This window comes from Palaemon carinicauda, chromosome 18 (assembly GCF_036898095.1).
Source record: "Palaemon carinicauda isolate YSFRI2023 chromosome 18, ASM3689809v2, whole genome shotgun sequence".
NCBI classification, from domain to species: Eukaryota; Metazoa; Arthropoda; class Malacostraca; order Decapoda; family Palaemonidae; genus Palaemon; species Palaemon carinicauda.
In genome coordinates this window covers 27,431,118-27,451,117 of record NC_090742.1, presented here as the reverse complement: position 1 = coordinate 27,451,117, position 20,000 = coordinate 27,431,118, and the positions used below count along the sequence as shown (strand labels likewise).

Here is a 20,000-nt window from a genome sequence, read left to right as displayed (position 1 = left end):
AGAAAAAAAAAAACGTAATTTCTTTGTTTATGTCGGCTCTCTTCCAAAATTGGAGGAATTGCCGTGGTAGATAGATTATTATTATTATTATTATTATTATTATTATTATTATTATTATTATTATCAGAACTGAAATTATGATAAAAACCCGATGCTCTAATACCTTAGCTACATAAAATCAAGAGACTAGATTTAAAAGAAAAAAATATTTCTCACAGATTCATAGAATTTATGCATCAATTCAGTAATTAAACGTCTTTTAGTTTCTCGCTAAAAGACAAAAACTAAACTTAATGAATATCTAAAAAATAGTGAACTAATTTATCTTTGGTTAAGGTTTTACTAAAATAGTATCTAAAATAATATATGTATGATGAGAGTTACTCTGATAAAAAAAGATGACTAATTAATAATTCTAATGAAATTCCAGATTAAATGGATCCTCGTACATATGGCGACTTTTTCCATTAATATATTTCTAGTGTTGTAATCTATTTCATAAGACATGATTATATTTAATTAAAGAGCTCAACTTCAGAGTCATCCTTTTGTGAATTGAGATATTTCATAAAATATCCTTCAAAACCAACTTCAAAAGGGGAAGAACTAGCATCTGTTTTAGACGATCCAATTTGAGTAGGTTTTGCTGCCATTGTACGTTCATTAGAAATCAAATTTTTTGATTTTCTATTTTGCTTTTCAAGTTTCTTCGTTGTAATAAAGGACTGCTGTTGCAATGAACGAGAAACCTGGTCAATTACAGTTCGCTATTTTTGGTTAGGATTTATTTATTATATCAATTAAACTAGTCATATGCACTTGCGTTTCGGTGATCTTTAACCCTCTTCAAACAGACGTCATATACCCAACACCTCTGCCCCCGACGAATCCTGAAGACCCATGCCATGCCCATAAGTGCATAGCTGGAGCCAACTGCGTCTCGGAGCCAGACGGACACTCGCGCTGCGTCTGCGACTTCTACTGTAGCCCTCCGCCACGGTACGAGCCCGTCTGTGGGAGCGACCTCGAATTCTACGAATCCGAATGTCTTATGCGATTGCACGCCTGCAACATCCAGGTGCAACTCTTTGTCGTCCCTGTGGAAGATTGTGCGGGTAAGGTCTCTCTCTCTCTCTCTCTCTCTCTCTCTCTCTCTCTCTCTCTCTCTCTCTCTCTCTCTCTCTCTCTCTCTATATATATATATATATATATATATATATATACACATATATATATGTATGTGTGTATATATATATATATATATATATATATATATATATATATATATACACATATATATATGTATGTGTGTATATATATATATATATATATATATATATATATATATATATATATATATACTGTATACAGTATGATCAGAAATTACATACTTATATGTGAAACAATAATTGAATTGTAAGAAACATAACAGATAATTAAGTGAGAGAAATAACAAAAAGATTTTAATTGCAATCGGTCTAAAATGGAAAATTGCGTAGAGTAATAGCAAAGAAAGGCGTGTCAATTTAGAGAAAATAAGGGGAATAGCATATTAATGATTTGCAATGGGGAACTCCATGCTGTGAAGAGTTTTTATGTAATATGTAAAAACTAGATCTTTGATGAAAAATAACGAATATGGAACTAGTTTCTACACGAATGAATCACCACTGAGATTAACTGAAGATTTTAGCCATCGTAATTGATATTTTTATTTTTATTGTTTTTAACAAAATAACTATTCATATTTGCACCTAAAAACTTAACTGATGTTCATATATGTGTCGATTCCGCAGCCATTTGGCACGTCATGTCTCGCCTAATCTTGCAATCAATCTGTTTCGTTGAGCATTGAGTATGAGATGTGGGTCAAAACTAACAGATAGGATGCATGCATAGCAAAATACCTCGTTTATTTAGCAATTTGATAGAAATGGCAAACATATTGACTATTCAACAGGATGAAAAGTTGACGAGTTTACAAAGCAGTTATCTTCAAAACATTTTAACTATCCATAAGAATAGAAAAAAAAAATAGAATGGAAAGAAATGTGATATGTTAAACAATAGGTTAAAGATTATTTACACTTATTAGAAGTGGTGAATAAATGTAAAGAAAGTCAAGGTATTGATGTATGACACAGTAAAGTATCATTGCTTCGTCGGGTTATCTTAGAAAGCCGCTTAACCGGCTAGTGTATCTAAGTAAAAATCATTTTACCATTTTACTGGTATTCAGCACGTGGTATTCTTACATATTATTTTGTACCAAATAATTACGAATTAATAATATCTATTCGTCTAACGTCTTACACATGCCAAAGTGCGTAATTATTATATGATGGTATAATTAGTCTTTCATTTTGATGATATGCAGATTTTGGGATTATTCTAGTTATCTGCTTTCAATTAATTATCATCATAATTGTTTATCATTATTTTTAATTATTATTATTAGTCTTTGATTTTAAGAATATCCATATTTTGGAATTCTTCTAATTCATTGCATTCAATTATTTAAAAAAATAATTGATCTTCTTTTAAGAAATCTATTAGCATATACTTTTCTTGCTTTGACTGCAGTTGAGTCTAATCAGAAAAGCCTCTCCCAGATGCTTATATAAGAATAGTTTTCCTTCTGAATCCTAAAAGAACTAAAGTTTCCCCTTCAAACCTTAAAAAAAAAAAAGTTTTCCCTCGAACCCCTAGCAGTATAATCTCATTTTTCCCATAATGCAGTGGCCCAGCGATCAAGGGCTTGCAACGGAACGTCGCCCCTGATCAACCCCTCGACAGGCGAAGATCTCTTCTGCGGGGAGGGAGGCACCATCTGTCCACCAGGCACTTACTGTCACAAGAACCACGACTTCGCTAAATGCTGTCGAGATAATTCGATGAGAATAGCTGGTAAGTAAGCTGGGGGAAGAGACAATTTCAATGCGATGGACCTTGAAATTGACCATTTGTGTGCCTTGATTTTTACCAAAGATTCAATTGTCATGAAACTGTAAGTATATTTGATGGGTGCCTTCATTTTGGAAAAGATGTTTCAAAACCGTGATGCTGTAAGAAACATTTAAACGTCTTTATCTTGCCAAAAATATTTCCATTCCTTGAAACTATAAGAAGACCAATTCTTGATCTTTATTTTGCCCAAGATATTCCAATTCCTTATAACTGTGAGTAGACTACTTTAGTGTCTCAATTCCAACAACGATATGTAATTTCATTAAAATTATAATTGGATTTGTTTATTTTGAAATTACAAATGAAATAACAATTCTATGAGGGTCAAAGCGATTGGTCGCCGGTATTCAAGTGAAATAAATCAATTGCCTGGAAACCCACTAAGTTATTTTGCCAACCACGGAATGCCTTTCAATGGCATCGATTTTTGAGCTTTTGAATTTTCGCTTTTTCATTTTTTGACAGTGGATTGTTTTATATCCATCCCCGCTGTGTGTCTATCAATCGATTCCCTTCTATGAATGTCTTCGTTTACCCTTTCCTTATAATTTTGTCTATTTGTTGTTCTTAGATTGTTGTCTTTATGTTCATCCGTGCTCTAGTATGCTTTTAACATCAATTTTTCAACAAAGATACATTTCAGATATCGATTACGGAAATATAATAAACAATTGGGAAACTAACATATATTGAATGCCCATATATTATTTGTTATATATATATTTGAAGACAATGAAAATTCAAGGAAAATTGTGAATCTGTCAGCCAGAAAGAAAACCTTAGCAAATGATAAGTGGCAAATGTTGATTTCTTCAGCTCGACCTAGAAACCTACGCTCAAAATCTTATTTTAGAACATCTGCAGGTTTCTTAAAATAGTGAAGGAATAGGATATCAATAGAAATATAACAAAGGAATATCATTAATACACCTCACAATGTAGTGCTCTATTGTCTTCTATTGCTTCATTCCTTTTAGTATTATGCTTCTTTAAATAACCTATCTCTCTCTCTCTCTCTCTCTCTCTCTCTCTCTCTCTCTCTCTCTCTCTCTCTCTCTCTCTCAAAGCAAGTGATCGCAGAATTAATAATAGTACAAAACGTTGGGAAGGATATGGAAAATATAATTTCTATAGTAAGAATATAAAATGGTCAGAATTAATGAAGAACTGAATAAAGAATGGAAAAATGTATTTGTAAGTGATAATATACAGGTAAATACGGACATACTGTACAAAATACTGGAGAAAATTGTTGAAAAATATGTACCGAAAAAAAAACAATAAACAAAAGACATGCATACCAAGAGACAGAAGGATCTTATTTCAGAAAATTAGAAAGTGGAAGAAAAATCTTGCAAAAGAAAAAAATGTGTGGAAAATGATGGAAATAAAATGTAAGATAGAAAATGCAGAACAAAAGATTATACAGTCAAAAGAAAATGAAAAAAGGGACTTAGAAGAAAGGACACTTCAAAATATAAAAAAAAAAACCAAAGTACTTTACTCCTATGCAAAAAAGATGAATAAAAGGAGATTAGAAATATGCCCTCTAAGAATTGAAGGATGGCTAACGAATGAATAAAAGGAAATATGCAACATATTAGCAGAAAAATATAAGAGTGAGTTCACGCCAAGAATTGCGAATGAGAATAATGAAACAGAAATGAGAGAAGAAAATGTTGAATATCTAACGGATATAGATATTAATGAAGCAGATATTGTCAAGGCTATAAACGAAATTAAAAATGGATCGGCAGCCGGACCAGATGGAGTTCCAGCGATTTTGTTAGAAAAAAAACTGCAAACACTTTCGCGAAGAAACTTGCAATACTTCTAAGACAAAGTGTAGATATGAGCGAGATATATGTTAAACATAAATTAGCTTATATAACCCCTATCTTCAAAATTGGATCAAGACTAGAGGCAAACAATTATAGACCTGTTAGTCTAACATCACATATTATGAAAGTGTATGAAAGGGTAATAAAAAAGAAATAAGAAATCATTTGTTTAAAAATAATTTGTTTAATATAGGTCAACATGGTTTTGTGCCTGGAAAAAGTACACAAACCCAACTGATAGCACACTATGAAAACATATACAAAAATATGATAAAGGAAAAAGACACAGATGTGATCTATCTAGATTTTGCAAAAGCCTTTGACAAGGTAGACCATAATATATTAGAGAAAAAAATGAGAAAGCATAATATTGTGGGAAAGATAGGAAAATGGGTAAAAGAATTCCTGCAAAACAGAAAACAGATAGTAGTTGCAAATGACGAGAAATCTGATGAAGCTCAGGTAATATCTGGCGTGCCACAAGGTACGGTATTAGCTGCACTGCTGTTTGTTATTATGACCTCAAACATAGACTGTGATGTTGAAAACTCTGTAGTGAGAAGTTTCGCCGATGACACAAGAATAAGTAAAGAAATTACTTGTGATAAAGATAGGAACTCACTACAAAGAGATCTAAACAAAATATATGAATGGGCGGAGATAAATAGGATGGTATTTAACTCCAATAAATTCGAATCAATAAATTATGGAAACAGAGAAGGAATGGTATATGCATACAAGGGACCTAATAACGAGACAATCACAAACAAGGAAGCAATTAAAGACCTTGGTGTAATATCAAACAGGAATATGTTATGCAACGACCAAATAGCAACGCTGTTGGCTAAATGTAAAGCAAATATGGGAATGATATTCAGACACTTTAAAACAAGAAAAGCTAAACACATGATTATGCTGTACAAAACTTATGTACGTATTACACTCGAGTACTGCAATGTGATATGGTACCCACACTACCAAAAGGATATTTCACAAAAAGATAGTGTACAAAGGCCCTATACTGCTAGAATAGAAGAAGTTAAGGACCTTGACTACTGGGAAAGACTGCAATTTTTAAAACTATACAGTCTAGAAAGGAGAAGAGAACACTACATGATAATACAAGCATGGAAGCAAATAGAAGGAATTACTGAAAATATCATGGAGCTAAAAATATCAGAAAGAGCAAGCCGAGGTAGGTTAATAGTGCCAAACAATATACCAGGTAAACTAAGGAAGGCGCACAGGACATTAATCCACTATGCACCAGCATCGATAATGCAGCGACTATTTAATGTGCTGCCAGCTCATCTAAGAAACATATCAGGAGTGAGCGTAGATGTGTTTAAGAATAATCTCGATAAATACCTAAGATGCATCCCAGACCATCCAAGACTGGAAGATGCAAAATACACCGGAAGATGCATTAGCAACTCTCTGGTGGATATACGAGGTGCCTCACACTGAGGGACCTGGGGGAACCCAAACATAAAATAAGGCAATAAGGTAAGGTAAGGCTCTCTCTCTCTCTCTCTCTCTCTCTCTCTCTCTCTCTCTCTCTCTCTCTCTCTCTCTCTTGTGTGACCCGATAAATAAGCTGATTTAACGTAACAAAAGGCTATCGAGTGCAATATAACTACAAGTTTTCGTGAAAAGTCGGTGATTAGTTTGAGGTCAGAAAAGTGGGATAAAACGTTGGCATAGGATAGTTATCTTGTGAATTACTAAAAATCTGATCAAGATGGAGCTCTATAACACAGGCAAAGCTTGGAGGGACATTGCTGCAATCAGAACTATACCATTTGGTAACAGAGGTCGCTAGTAGCTCCAACCAGTGTGACGGAAAAATATTTTCAAACATATTGAAACTATGATCCAACAAACAGGAGCAAGTCTGCGGAAAACATCAGCAAAATAATAGAAGAAATTCCAAAGAAGATCCAGGTGATAAAGCGAGATAAAGAAAGTTTACATCAATCAACATACTCCATCAAAGAACAATAAGAAGTCCAATATGGTAAATATGCTGATTGATGCATTGGGAAAAAGAATGCCAAAACGGTGCAATACATGTAAGATGTGGTATTCCATTATTAATCAACACCAACTTATCAGGAAATGCGATGCATGTCATGTACCAACACATCCTACTTGCGCTGAAGTGCAACATAAAATAAAAAATAAAGACACAAAGGTATTCTGCTCAACATGCTTAGTCTGGATAGAAAATATAATTAAGTCGAGACTGAATCTGCAAATAGTTGAAGATAAAAAAAGAAGAAGAAGAGAAAAATAAACAGGATATGTGTAAGGATGCAGAGGAAATCATTGATACAACATATAATGCCATTCAACAACATACTTACGAAGAAATGAATTATCAGATGGAAACAAATAATAGACCCAAGAGACTCAAACCGGACCTACATACTTTTAGGGATGAGCAAGAACAAGAAAAAAAAAGAAAAGAAAAGAAGATTTAGTCTGCAATTCACTGAAAAGAGGGAATTACAGATTTGGCAAAAGATGCTACTACAAGCATCCAAAGATATACCGTAATTATGAAATTGTGGTAAATGTGCGTATTTAGACAGATATGGAGACGAATGCAGAGATCTCCATCCAAAAATATGCAAAAACCTGAAAGAAGGAAAAGGATGCAAATTCAACAAAAATTGTCGATATATGCATCCTGCAACCATGAATGAAAGTCAGAAAACTCAGCAAACAGAAAAGAAAAATGAAAGCAAAAAGGAAACCAAAAAAGGAAACAAAAAAACAAGCCGAGTATATACCACACTATGCACAAAAGGCCCCAAGATATGATACCTCTCAACCCAAATATGCACAATTAGAGCCCAACTACAAAGAATGCATCTATAATGCCAGGGGTTGGTGCAGATATGGGGATAATTGCAGGTATACACACAAAAATAAATATGAAGGCGAAAGAGCAAATATAATAGAAAAGTTGGATTTTTTAATGACAGACTTCCTGGAAATGAAGAAAAGAACATCATATCAGAACAGGAAGGCAGCATGGGAAAATCCATATTACCAATATCAAATAGTGGGGATGAAACACAAACTATGATAGTGATGAATGCACAGGGTTTAGTCACGAGTAACTCTAAAAGGAAAATAGAGTTCTTAGAAGAACTAACCCAAATTGAAAAAATAGATATATTAAATATAAGTGAAACATGGTATTCCCAAGAAACTGGTAGTGATGACCAGATAAAGGGTTTCCAAACATATAGATCAGACATAACAAATAGGAATCAAGGGGAAACCGCAATATATGGAAGAGACATAAATGAAGGAAAAGTCTGTGAAAAATACAGCAACACAGAATGTGAATTGATAGGGGTAGAATTTGAATATGAAAAACTAGTGAATATTGTAGTTTACCGTCCTCCAAGTACTAAGGAGTTTGACATCATAATAGAAAAAATAGATGATATATGTAGAAACCATAAAGACTGGAATATACTCCTATCCGGAGATTTTAACTTTCCTTTCGTGGATTGGAAAGAACAGATAGAAGAAAGTGGTTGTATATATACATATAAAAAAGAGAGTAATAGTAACACAGAAGCTAAGAGGCAATTTGGAAAGCTTCAAAATATGCTATTAGAACATAATATTCAACAAATAAACCACATTCCAACAAGAAAGGACAATGTCCTTGATTTAGTATTTGTGAATGAGGTGAATTAAGTTAAAGAAATAACAGTGTATAACATGGGAATTTCAGACCACAATGTCATAGAATTAATAGTCCATTCCAAAGCAAGTGATCGCAGAGATAAACAAAGCACAAAACGATGGGAAGGATATGGAAAATATAGTTTTTATAGTAAGAATATAAAATGGTCAGAAATAAATGAAGAATTAAACAAAGAATGGAAAAATGTATTCGTAAGTGATAATATACAGATAAATACGGATATACTGTACAAAATACTGGAGAAAATTGTTGAAAAATATGTACCCAAAAAAAAACAATAAACATCAGACATGCATACCAAGAGACAGGAGGATCTTATTTCAAAAAATTAGAAAGTGGAAGAAAAATCTTGCAAAAGAATAAAATGTGTGGAAAATGAGGGAAATAAAAAGTAAGATAGAAAATGCAGAACAAAAGATTATACAATCGAAAGAAAATTAAAAAAGGGACTTAGAGGAAAGGACACTTCAAAATATATAAAAAAAAAAAAGTACTTTACTCCTATGCAAAAGAGATGAATAAAGGGAGATTAGAAATAGGCCGGTTAACGAATAAAAAAAGGAAATATGCAACATATTAGCAGAAGAATATAAGAGTGAGTTCACGCCAAGAATTGTGAATGAGAATAATGAAACAGAAATGAGAGAAGAAAATTTTGAATATCTAATGGATATAGATATTAATGAAGCAGATATTGTGCAGGCTATAAGCGAAATTAAAAATGGATCGGCGGCCGGACCAGATGGAGTTCCAGCGATTTTGTTAGAAAAAAAACTGCAAACACTTTCGCGAAGAAACTTGCAATACTGCTAAGACAAAGTGTAGATATGAGCGAGATATATGTTAAACATAAATTAGCTTATATAACCCATATTTTCAGAAGTGGATCAAGACTAGAGGCAAGCAATTATAGACCTGTTAGTCTAACATCACATATTATGAAAGTGTATGAAAGGGTAATAAAAAAGAAAATATTGAATCATTTGGTTAAAAATAATTTATTTAATATAGGTCAACACGGTTTTGTGCCCGGAAAAAGTACACAAACCCAACTGATAGCACACTATGAAAACATATACAAAAATATGATAAATGAGAAAGACACAGATATGATCTATCTAGATTTTGCAAAAGCCTTTGAAAAGGTAGATCATAATATATTAGAGAATAAAATGAGAATGCATAATTTTGTGGGAAAGATAAGAAAATGGGTAAAAGAATTTCTGCAAAACAGAAAACAGATAGTGGTTGCAAATGTCGAGAAATCAGATGAAGATCAGGAAATATCTGGCGTTCCACAGGGTACGATATTAGCTGCACTGCTGTTTGCTATTATGATCTCAGACATAGACTGTAATGTTAAGAACTCTGTAGTGAGAAGTTTCGCCGATGACATAAGAATAAGTAGAGAAATTACTTGTGATGAAGATAGGAACTCACTACAAAGAGATCTAAACAAAATATATAAATGGACGGAGATAAATAGAATGGTATTTAACTCTGGTAAATTTGAATCGATAAACTATGGAAACAGAGAAGGAATGGTATGTGCATACAGGGGACCTAATAACGAGACAATCACAAACAAGGAAGCACTTAAAGACCTTGGTGTAATGTTAAACAGGAATATGTTATGCAACGACCAAATAGCAACACTGTTGGCTAAATGTAAAGCAAATATGGGAATGATATTCAGACACTTTAAAACAAGAAAAGCTAAACACATGATTATGCTGTACAAAACTTATGTACGTAGTACACTCGAGTACTGCAATGTGATATGGTACCCACACTACCAAAAGGATATTTCACAAAAAGATAGTGTACAAAGGCCCTATACTGCTAGAATAGAAAAAGTTAAGAACCTTGACTACTGGAAAAGACTGCAATTTTTAAAACTATACAGTCTAGAAAGAAGAAGAGAACGTTACATGATAATACAAGCATGGAAGCAAATCGAAGGAATTACTGAAAAACATCATGGAGCTAAAAATATCAGAAAGAGAAAGCCGATGTAAATTAATAGTGCCCAAAACTATACCAGGAAAACTAAGGAAGGCGCACAGATAATCGATAATGCAGCGACTATTTAATGCGCTGCCAGCTCATCTAAGGAATATATCAGGAGTGAGCGTAGATGCGTTTAAGAATAAGCTCGATAAATACCTAAGATGCATCTCAGACCATCCAAGACTGGAAGATGCATTAGCAACTCTCTGGTGGATATACGAGGTGCCTCACACTGAGGGACCTGGGGGAACCCGAACATTAAATGAGGCAATAAGGTAAGGCTCTCTCTCTCTCTCTCTCTCTCTCTCTCTCTCTCTCTCTCTCTCTCTCTCTCTCTCTCTCTCTCTCTCTCTCATTTTATTTTCAAGGCAGTGGCCTGTAGGAACTGCGACATATTACATGCTTCAAGATAAAAGCAGTGAGGCTTAACACAGGAATGAAGCAATATTCTTACTTTTTGGAAAATGGAAAAATGGCAAAAATGAAGGAAAACGAAAGCACTGAGAGAAAGCCAAAGTCTGGCAGTTTAAGGAAAGGAACTTTCAACGATGTGTGTGTGTGTTCATATTGTTATTTGTTACTTTTTTATATTATCTTTAAATATATACAAAAAAAGGTAAAAAGATATTGGATTATGATAACATCGTAATAAACGTAAGTACTTTCCAGGTTATTACTAATAAACTATTTTCATATAAATATTAAAGTTGTGTATGAAATATCGTTAACTGTCAATCATTTTTTCCGTTGTATCCATACAAGTCTTTTTTAAATGCCGTCTTCTATCATTTGTTAAGCAAAACCCAATACAAACATTGAAAATCCACAATTTGGATTTACGTATATGTCCTTTTATATATTTCTTTCATTGATAAATTTCATTGGTCCCATGTAAAATCATTCCAAGAAATATAGGGGTAGATGAAGATGGTTTCGGCATGCTCTTCGCACTCATAAGAGAGATTAGTTCACCAAACTTTTAACTGGGTTCCACAAGGAACTAGAAGAGTTGGAAGACCCAGGCCTACATGGCTGAGGACTATTGAGCGTGAGGTAGGAGGTGAGGAATGGAAAAGTATGGATTTGAAATTTCAAGATAGGGACGACTGACGAAGTCTAACAGAGACCATTTGCGTCAATAGGCGTAGGAGGGGATGATGACTTTGATGACATATAAATGTATATGTGTATTTGTTATATGGAATGGTTTTGTGTGCGTATATGTATACAGTTTATATATATATATATATATATATATATATATATATATATATATATATATATATATATGTATAATATATATATGTATGTATATATATATATATATACAGTATATGTGTGTGTGTGCACACACATATATACACACACAAAAATACAAGCACAAGACTCTACAACTAAGACATGCGCCAAGCTATGGTAACCCAAGATTGTACAATAGGTTCAAATTAATCATTTTCAAAGTTTATTCACCAATATTCTGCCAAACGCATTTCCCCATTAGGCTGAGACACTCCTAAAGAACTGATTGTAAATGTATATTCTAGTAAATCTAAACGAAATAGCCTATCAGACTGAAAATCATCAATGAATTATCATGAACTTTTAACTTTCAAATTTAGGTCCCAAACACGAGCTTCATCATTAGTAAGAGTGCCAGGCTCGAACTCATTAGTCGTTTTAACTGATTAGTTAGAGCTCCATGTTTAACTTTTAACTTAGTAGTAAGTGTCCCACATTATATCTTTCATTCCTAAGTAAGTCGTTCTTTGTGTTCATTGCAGTCATCGAAGCTCCGGTACCAGATGATTGCGAGCAGAGCGAGTTCGGATGCTGTGCCGATGCCATCAACTTTGCACGGGGTCCGGACAGTGAAGGTTGTCCGGAAGGATGTCGATGTCACAGACTTGGTAAGAACATTTTGAACTCTCAGCTGACTAGACAGGATCCAGAGGTCCATGGCAGGCCTTTTAATCTTTTTTCTTTTTATGCATTAACACGTTTTGGTCAAGGGTTTGTGTTGGCTTAAGGCTAATTAATCTAAACTTATTATCACAAGCTAAGCTACAACCCTAGTTGGAAAGTCAAGATGCTATAAACCCAAGGGCTCCAACAGGGAGAAATAGCCCAGTGAGGAAAGGAAACAAAACAATAAGTAAACTACAAGATAAGTAATAAACAATCAAAATAAAACATTTCAAGAACAGTAACAACATTAAATTATATCTTTCATACATAAACTATAAAAAATTATATATAAAAAACTAGACGATCGCAAATGGCCAGAGGGAGAGATGTGTTAGTCCACATTTAAAGTATTCTTTAAATGACACAACACAGTAATTGTAGTTAAATACAAATATATATATATATATATATATATATATATATATATATATATATATATATATATATATATATGATTGTTTAAAGTTGCTCTTCGTTGTTTTCATGCAAGTCATGAATATAATTTTATTGCAGTGGGAGTTTGTCTCAATTCATTATCATATGAATTAAAATCTTTGATTCCTATAAGAGGGATATTTCCAAGTCCTTCGTTTATTTTGAAGCCTTCAGTCACCAACTTTCATGGTTTTCTAAACTCAAAATTTATCCAATAATGATAATGCAAAATTAAACAGTAGCGAATTTTTTTTTTTTTTTTTTTTTTTTTTTTTTTTTTAAAGATCATAGACTAATAAAGCGGGAAATTTGGACACATGACTGATAACCTTTACCAAAATGTTCAGAAATCAATTGCGTATTCTGAGACAGTCAGATATTGTTGAAGTTTCCAGCATAATGTATACTTAGTTCTGTGTGGGTGTTTAGGAGAGAGAGAGAGAGAGAGAGAGAGAGAGAGAGAGAGAGAGAGAGAGAGAGTTTAGTTAGACAAATCGAATAATTGTTCCTTTCTTCTTTCATCAACGGTTTAGGAGAGAGAGAGAGAGAGAGAGAGAGAGAGAGAGAGAGAGAGAGAGAGAGAGAGAGAGAGAGAGAGAGAGAGAGCATCTCTCATCAAATAATCAAAACACCAATTGGGAGTATAATATAATATTGCTATTAGGATCCAATAAGATCATTTTCCATTCATGCTATTTTCGTGCATTCCTAACTTGAAGATAATGTAAAATAATTAAATCTTTCTTCCAGGTTATGTATTTTATTATTGTTATCTGATCATTTTTTTAAGCCATATTTTTTATCGTCTTAACATTTCGACGAGGTTATATCTTTAGTTTCTGTAAACATCATCTTTCATGAAGTTACATGTGTTTTTGTCTTTTCAGAATATCTTTTTTCCCCGATTTATGTATATCGTGATAGGTTTTTGTATCTTGCCTACAAATTAAACTTGCTATTTCTGTTATCAGCATCTATATTCCAGTTAAAATCATTTCATATCTCTTATCACCAGCCTTCACCCAAACTATTACTTTTTATTATGTAATTAGTATTTCACTTTCATGTTACAATTTTCATTTGGTTTATTATTGTCTTTCTTTTTTTATATCATCATGTTATCAACAGTTTTGCTAAAAGCTGTATTGGTGGTATTATTGTTATGATTACTTCGAAATATTTTTATATCCTATCCTAAAATTCTCTATTTAAGCTATATCCTTTATTGGTGTTATCAACCCTTATGATTTACGGATGTTCCACCTCGCAGGAGCTCTGAGTGAATCCTGCGAGGCGGTCAGTGGCAGGTGCGAGTGTCGGCCAGGTGTCGGAGGCAATAATTGCGACAGGTGTCTTCCGGGATATTACGGTCTCCATAGGATCTCGGAAGGATCCATAGGCTGTACACGTAAGTCAGCTTTTTAAACTTCATATTTGTCATAATGATTATGAATAATTTTGTCAGTTAGGGTCTATATTTGCTCAGATTCCCTTTAATAAAATTTTTATTCTTAGTTGTGTTTCCTAAATATTATACGAGGTCATTAGGATGTTACTATTTATGCCTAGAAAACTAGTAACAATAAATGGAAAGTGTCTATTCTTAATGACTATAGAATTTGCTTTTCTTATTGTGCTCTATCTATTATAAAGAAACCTTACCAACAACATCAGCTGAAAATAAATACATAAATCCATAAATTAATAAAAATGAGGTGAAGTTGGCCACCAATATCGAATATACGATTTGCATCAAGAGATGAAATCCCCATTTTCTCCTTGATCCAAAAGCCTATTCTATCGACATTTTGTAATAACTCCATAGAGAACCTCTCCTAATAGTGGTCTTTGTAGTGTCCATTCAACTCCTTCACCATGTGGCCCAAATGCTATTAATCAAAATCCATCAAGTTATGCCAATAAGGTGGTCAACATTAGCATGGAAAGAAAAAGAATAAACACGAGGAAACCACATCTTTTATCACCGCATGAGCCACAGTAATGTATAGAAAGACATTGGGTACTGATACATTCATGCTTTAACTGCAGAACGCAATGAACCTTCATACAGAAAACCCATGCAGAAGGTCAACAAAAGGAGCCCCTAAACAGAAACCCCATGCAGAAAAGCAACAGAATCGGGCCTTACACAGAAAACATATGCAGCAAGTCAACAGAATGGGATCCTACACAGAAATCATATACAGAAGGTCAACAGAATTGACCCACATACCCATGCAAAGATCGACGGAAAGAGCCCTACACAGAAAACCTACACAGAATGAGCCCCTATACAGAAAGCTCTTGCAGAAGGTCAAGAATGTGCCCCTACACAGAAATCCTATACAGAAGGTCAACAGAATAGACCTCTACACAGAAACATCATGCAGAAGATCAACAGAATGGAACCACACACAGAAAACCCATGCAAAATTCAAGGGAATGAGATCCCATACAGAAAACCCATGCAGGAGGTCGACAGAGTGCGCCCCTACATGGAAAACCTATGGAGGTGTTCAACAGAATAGACCCCTACACAGAAATATCATGCAGAAGATCAGTAATATGGATGCATACACAGAAAACCCATGTAGAAGGTCAACAGATCGTGGGCCTCCTACACGAAAAACGTATGCAGAAGGTTAACAGAATAGACCCTACACAGAAATACCATGCAGAAGATCAACAGAATGTGCCTCTACACGTAAAACCTATGCAGAAAGTCAACAAAATTGACCCCTTCACAAACAACCCATGCAGATGTTCAGCAGAATGTGCCCCTACACTGAAAATCTTTGCAGAAAGTCAACAGAATATACCCCACACAGAAATACTATTCAGAAGATCAACAGAATTGACCTATACACCGAAAAGCCATGCAAAGGTCAACGGAAGGAGACCCTACACAGAAAATCTATTCAGAAAATCAACAGAATGTCCCCCTACACAGAAATCCTATGCAGGTCAACAGAATATACCCCTACACAGAAATATTATGCAGAAGATCAACAGTGTGGACCCCTACACAGAAAACCCACGCAGATGGTCAACAGAATGTGCCCCTACACAGAAATTCTATGCTCAAGGTCAACAGAATGAACCCCTACACAGAAATACCGTGCAGAAGATAAACAGAATGGACCCATACACAGAAACCCGTGCAAAGATCAGCGGAATGATACCATATAGTACCTAGAAAATCTATACAGAAGATCAACAGAATGAGCTCCTACACGGAAATCCTATGCAGAAGATCAACAGAATGAGCCATTACACAAAAACACCTATGCAAAAGATCAATAGAATGAGCCATTTCACAATAAAACCTATGCAGAAGATAAATGGAATGGACCCCTACACAGAAATACCATGCAGAAGATCAACAGAATGGACTCATACACAGAAAACTCATGTAAAAATCAACAGAATGAAACCATACAGTACATAGAAAATCCATGCAGAAAATCAACAGAATGAGCTCCTACACAAAAGACCCATGCAAAGATCAATAGAATGACCCCATATATAGAAAACTAATGCAGAAGGTCAAAAGAATGTGTATTTACACTGTTAAACCTATGAAGAAAGTCAACAGAATGGTCCCCTTCATAGAAATAAAATGCAGAAGATCAGCAGAATGGACCCATTAACAGAAAATCTATGCACAAGATCAAGAGAATGAGCCCCTACACAGAAAACCTATGGAGAAGATCAACAGAATGAACCCCTACACAGAAAACCTATGCAGAAGGTCACTTGAAAGTGCCCCTACACGGAAACCCTATGAATAAGGTCAACAGAGTGCACCCCTACACGGATAACCTATGCAGAAGGTCAACAGAAAGGGTTGCTACACAGAAAACACATTCATAAAATCAACAGAATGAACCCCTACACATAAAACCTATGCAGAAGGTCAACAGAATTCACTCCTACGCAGAAAACCCTTGCAGAAGGTCAACAGAATGTGCCCCTACACAGAAACTCTATGCAGTAGGTCAACAGAATGGAATGCTACATAGAAAACACATCCAGAAGATCACAGAATAAACCCCTACACAGAAAACCAATGCAGAAGGTTAACAGAATTGACCACTACACAGAAAACCCATGCAGGTCAACAGAATTTGCCCCTACACGGAAAACCTTTGCAGAAGATCAACAGAATAGACCCCAACACAGAAAATCCTTGCAGAAGGTCAACAAAATGTGCCCCTACACGGAAAACCTATGCAGAAGGTTAACATAATTGATCCCTACACAGAAAACCCATGTAGACGGTCAACAAAATGTACCCCTACACAGAAAATCTATGCAGAAGATCAACAGAATAGACCCTACACAGAAAACCTATGCAGAAGATAAACAGAATGGACCCTTACACAGAAAATCTATGCAGAAGGTTAACAGAATGGGGCCCTACTCAGAACACCTATGCAGAGGATCAACAGATTGGACCCTTACACAGAAAATCTATGCAGAAGGTTAACAGAATGACCCCTACACAAAAAATCTCACACACAAGATCAACCGAACAGACCTATATAGAAAATCTTTGCAGAAGATGAACAAAATGAGTCCTTACACAGAAAATCAATGCAGAAGATCAACAGAATCTGCCTCCACTTAGAAAACCCATGTAGAAGGTCAACAGAATGTCTTCTTACACAAAAAGCCTATGCAGAAGATCAATAGAATTGACCCCTACACAGAAACCCCATGCAGATATCAACAGAATTAGCCCCTACAAAGAAAACCTATACTAAAGGTCAGAAGAATGGACTACTACATATAGAATCTATGGAGATGATTGACAGAATGAACCCTTACATAGAACACCTGTGCAGAAGGTCAACATAATAGACCTCTACACAGAGCACCCATGTAGAACCTCAACAGAATTGACCGCTACACAGAAAACCTATGTGGATCAACAGGATGGAGTGCTATGCAGAAAATCTTCCTAAATGCAAAAGGTCCATCAAAATTATGTTGGAACATCCTTCTACTGCAACAGCCTCTCTATTTAACATAGTCTCACGCTTCCAAGTTATTAAGGCCCCTTAATTAAAAGGCTTCTTCCACCATCTCCCCAGCACTTTAGATTACCGCACTCCATTCTCCCCATATGGTCAATACAAAGCGAAACAATTACCCATCTTTCTGATTTGTTAACTTTATCACGACTTAGTCTCACCACATTTCTCCCCCTCTCAGTACTTTTTACACTACATACACTGCAAAAACAATAAATCTTAACAGTTTCAGCCTTTCCTATTCATTTGCATTCAACATATTTGCTTTACTTTCATTTAAAAAGAGAAGCCCCGTTCTATTCCCCTTCAAAGCTTCTACCTTCCAATTTTCTGACTCTTCTCTTCTTTCCCTGTACCCTCATATGTAACATTTACTCTACGATGCCAATACGGATCAGTCGCCAGTCGGTTCATTGTTCTGTCATTCATTAGTTTAATACTCTTTGCTTAATCTTCCTGTTTTCTTTTTTAAATTCACAATCTTACTCTTGCTCCCCATGGTACAAGAGATTTCAAAAATTTCCCCTAGGTACCTCCGTTTCTTCTATTATAGTAATGATAACAATAATCTAGTTAGCACTGTATCTTGTACACACAGATATATATATATATATATATATATATATATATATATATATATATATATATATATATATATATGGGTGTGTGTGTGTGTGTGTGTGTGTATATATGTATATATACATATATATATATATATATATATATATATATGTGTGTGTGTGTGTGTATACATATATATATATATATATATATATATATATATATATATATATATATATATATATATGTATATATATATATATATATAAATAGATAGATAGATAGATGTGTGAGATGTGTCTGAATATATGATATATGTTCGTATTCCAGTTCATATTACATACATAGATAAATACATAAAGAGACAGTCAGAAATGAAAGTAATCGGCTACTATTCAGGAGCAAAAGCGGTAATTAGTTGTCTTTAGCGTTACAGTAAAGATACTTTTGTGTTCATCCTTTTTGATTGGCTTCATATAGACTTACTTTTATCTCCATGGTTTTCCAATGCTTGTAAAAGGCTAGATATGAGAATTCTAACTCAGTGAGTTCTTTGTTTATGGCATCACCCAATAGACATACACAAGTTCCGAGCTGCTTGAAACCTATGGTCATGACGGCATATAATTTTTCTCCTTCAGATATGATATTGATGATATCTTTAGAAATGTAAAAAATTCTTTAACTCAGTGAAGGAGAGTTAGAAACAGATAAATATAAAGACAGAAAGAGGGAGGAAGGCACTATTTTCATATTGTTTGGAGTTATAAAAGGCTTATGCTAACTTGTTTCCAAATTGAAATGATAGTGAAAAAATGATAATCCAACTTAGCAGGTTTTGTTTTTCTATCTTCCATAACCTTTCTTTCTTATGTCCAACAGATATTAATCGAACAAGAGTACAAAACAAAGGAATGAAACATTTGTATTTTGTTTCTGTTTGTTAACACTAGTCCTACTGTAATTTGGGTGTGCTTCCTTCTTTCCAGCTTGTGGGTGTTCGAGGTTCGGCTCGCTGCGCAGTGACTGCAAGCAGATGTCAGGGGAATGTGTGTGCAAGCCAGGAGTGTCTGGTCACAGGTGCACGGAATGCCCTCCGGGCAAAGTCTTGAGACCTGAGGGATGTGTTTACGGTGAGCTCACTTCTATTATGATTTAAAGAGTAAGCATTTTAAAACGAGAGGGCTGAAGGGAGTGTTTACGAAAAGGGAACTTCCTCTCCTTTTGCGTTCCAAGCAAAATAGCTAAGGCCATAAACTGAGAGACCTGAAAATGTGTTTTTGCTAAAGCGGTGTTATCTTCATCTTTTTGTAAAAGTGTAATGAGAGAACCTTTTAATTGAGAGGCCTGAGAGCTGCATAGGTGATGAGAAGGTTACATCTTCTTTTTATGCTTTGTAATTAAATGACTGAGATTTCTAAATGATAGAGAAATTGAAGATTAGAAAGTATAAAG

The 20,000-nt window shown here is 34.5% G+C and overlaps 1 protein-coding gene across 1 annotated transcript in view; it reads left to right on the top strand.

The window, feature by feature from the left end:
- Positions 1-20,000, top strand: part of LOC137657736 (agrin-like) — a 640,734-nt gene that overhangs the window by 589,063 nt on the left and 31,671 nt on the right. The window contains exons 16-20 of the mRNA XM_068392194.1: positions 855-1,115; positions 2,740-2,907; positions 12,330-12,455; positions 14,219-14,356; positions 19,535-19,678. Of these exons, the coding sequence (XP_068248295.1) occupies positions 855-1,115; positions 2,740-2,907; positions 12,330-12,455; positions 14,219-14,356; positions 19,535-19,678 (837 nt within the window). The remainder of the gene's footprint in view (positions 1-854; positions 1,116-2,739; positions 2,908-12,329; positions 12,456-14,218; positions 14,357-19,534; positions 19,679-20,000) is intronic.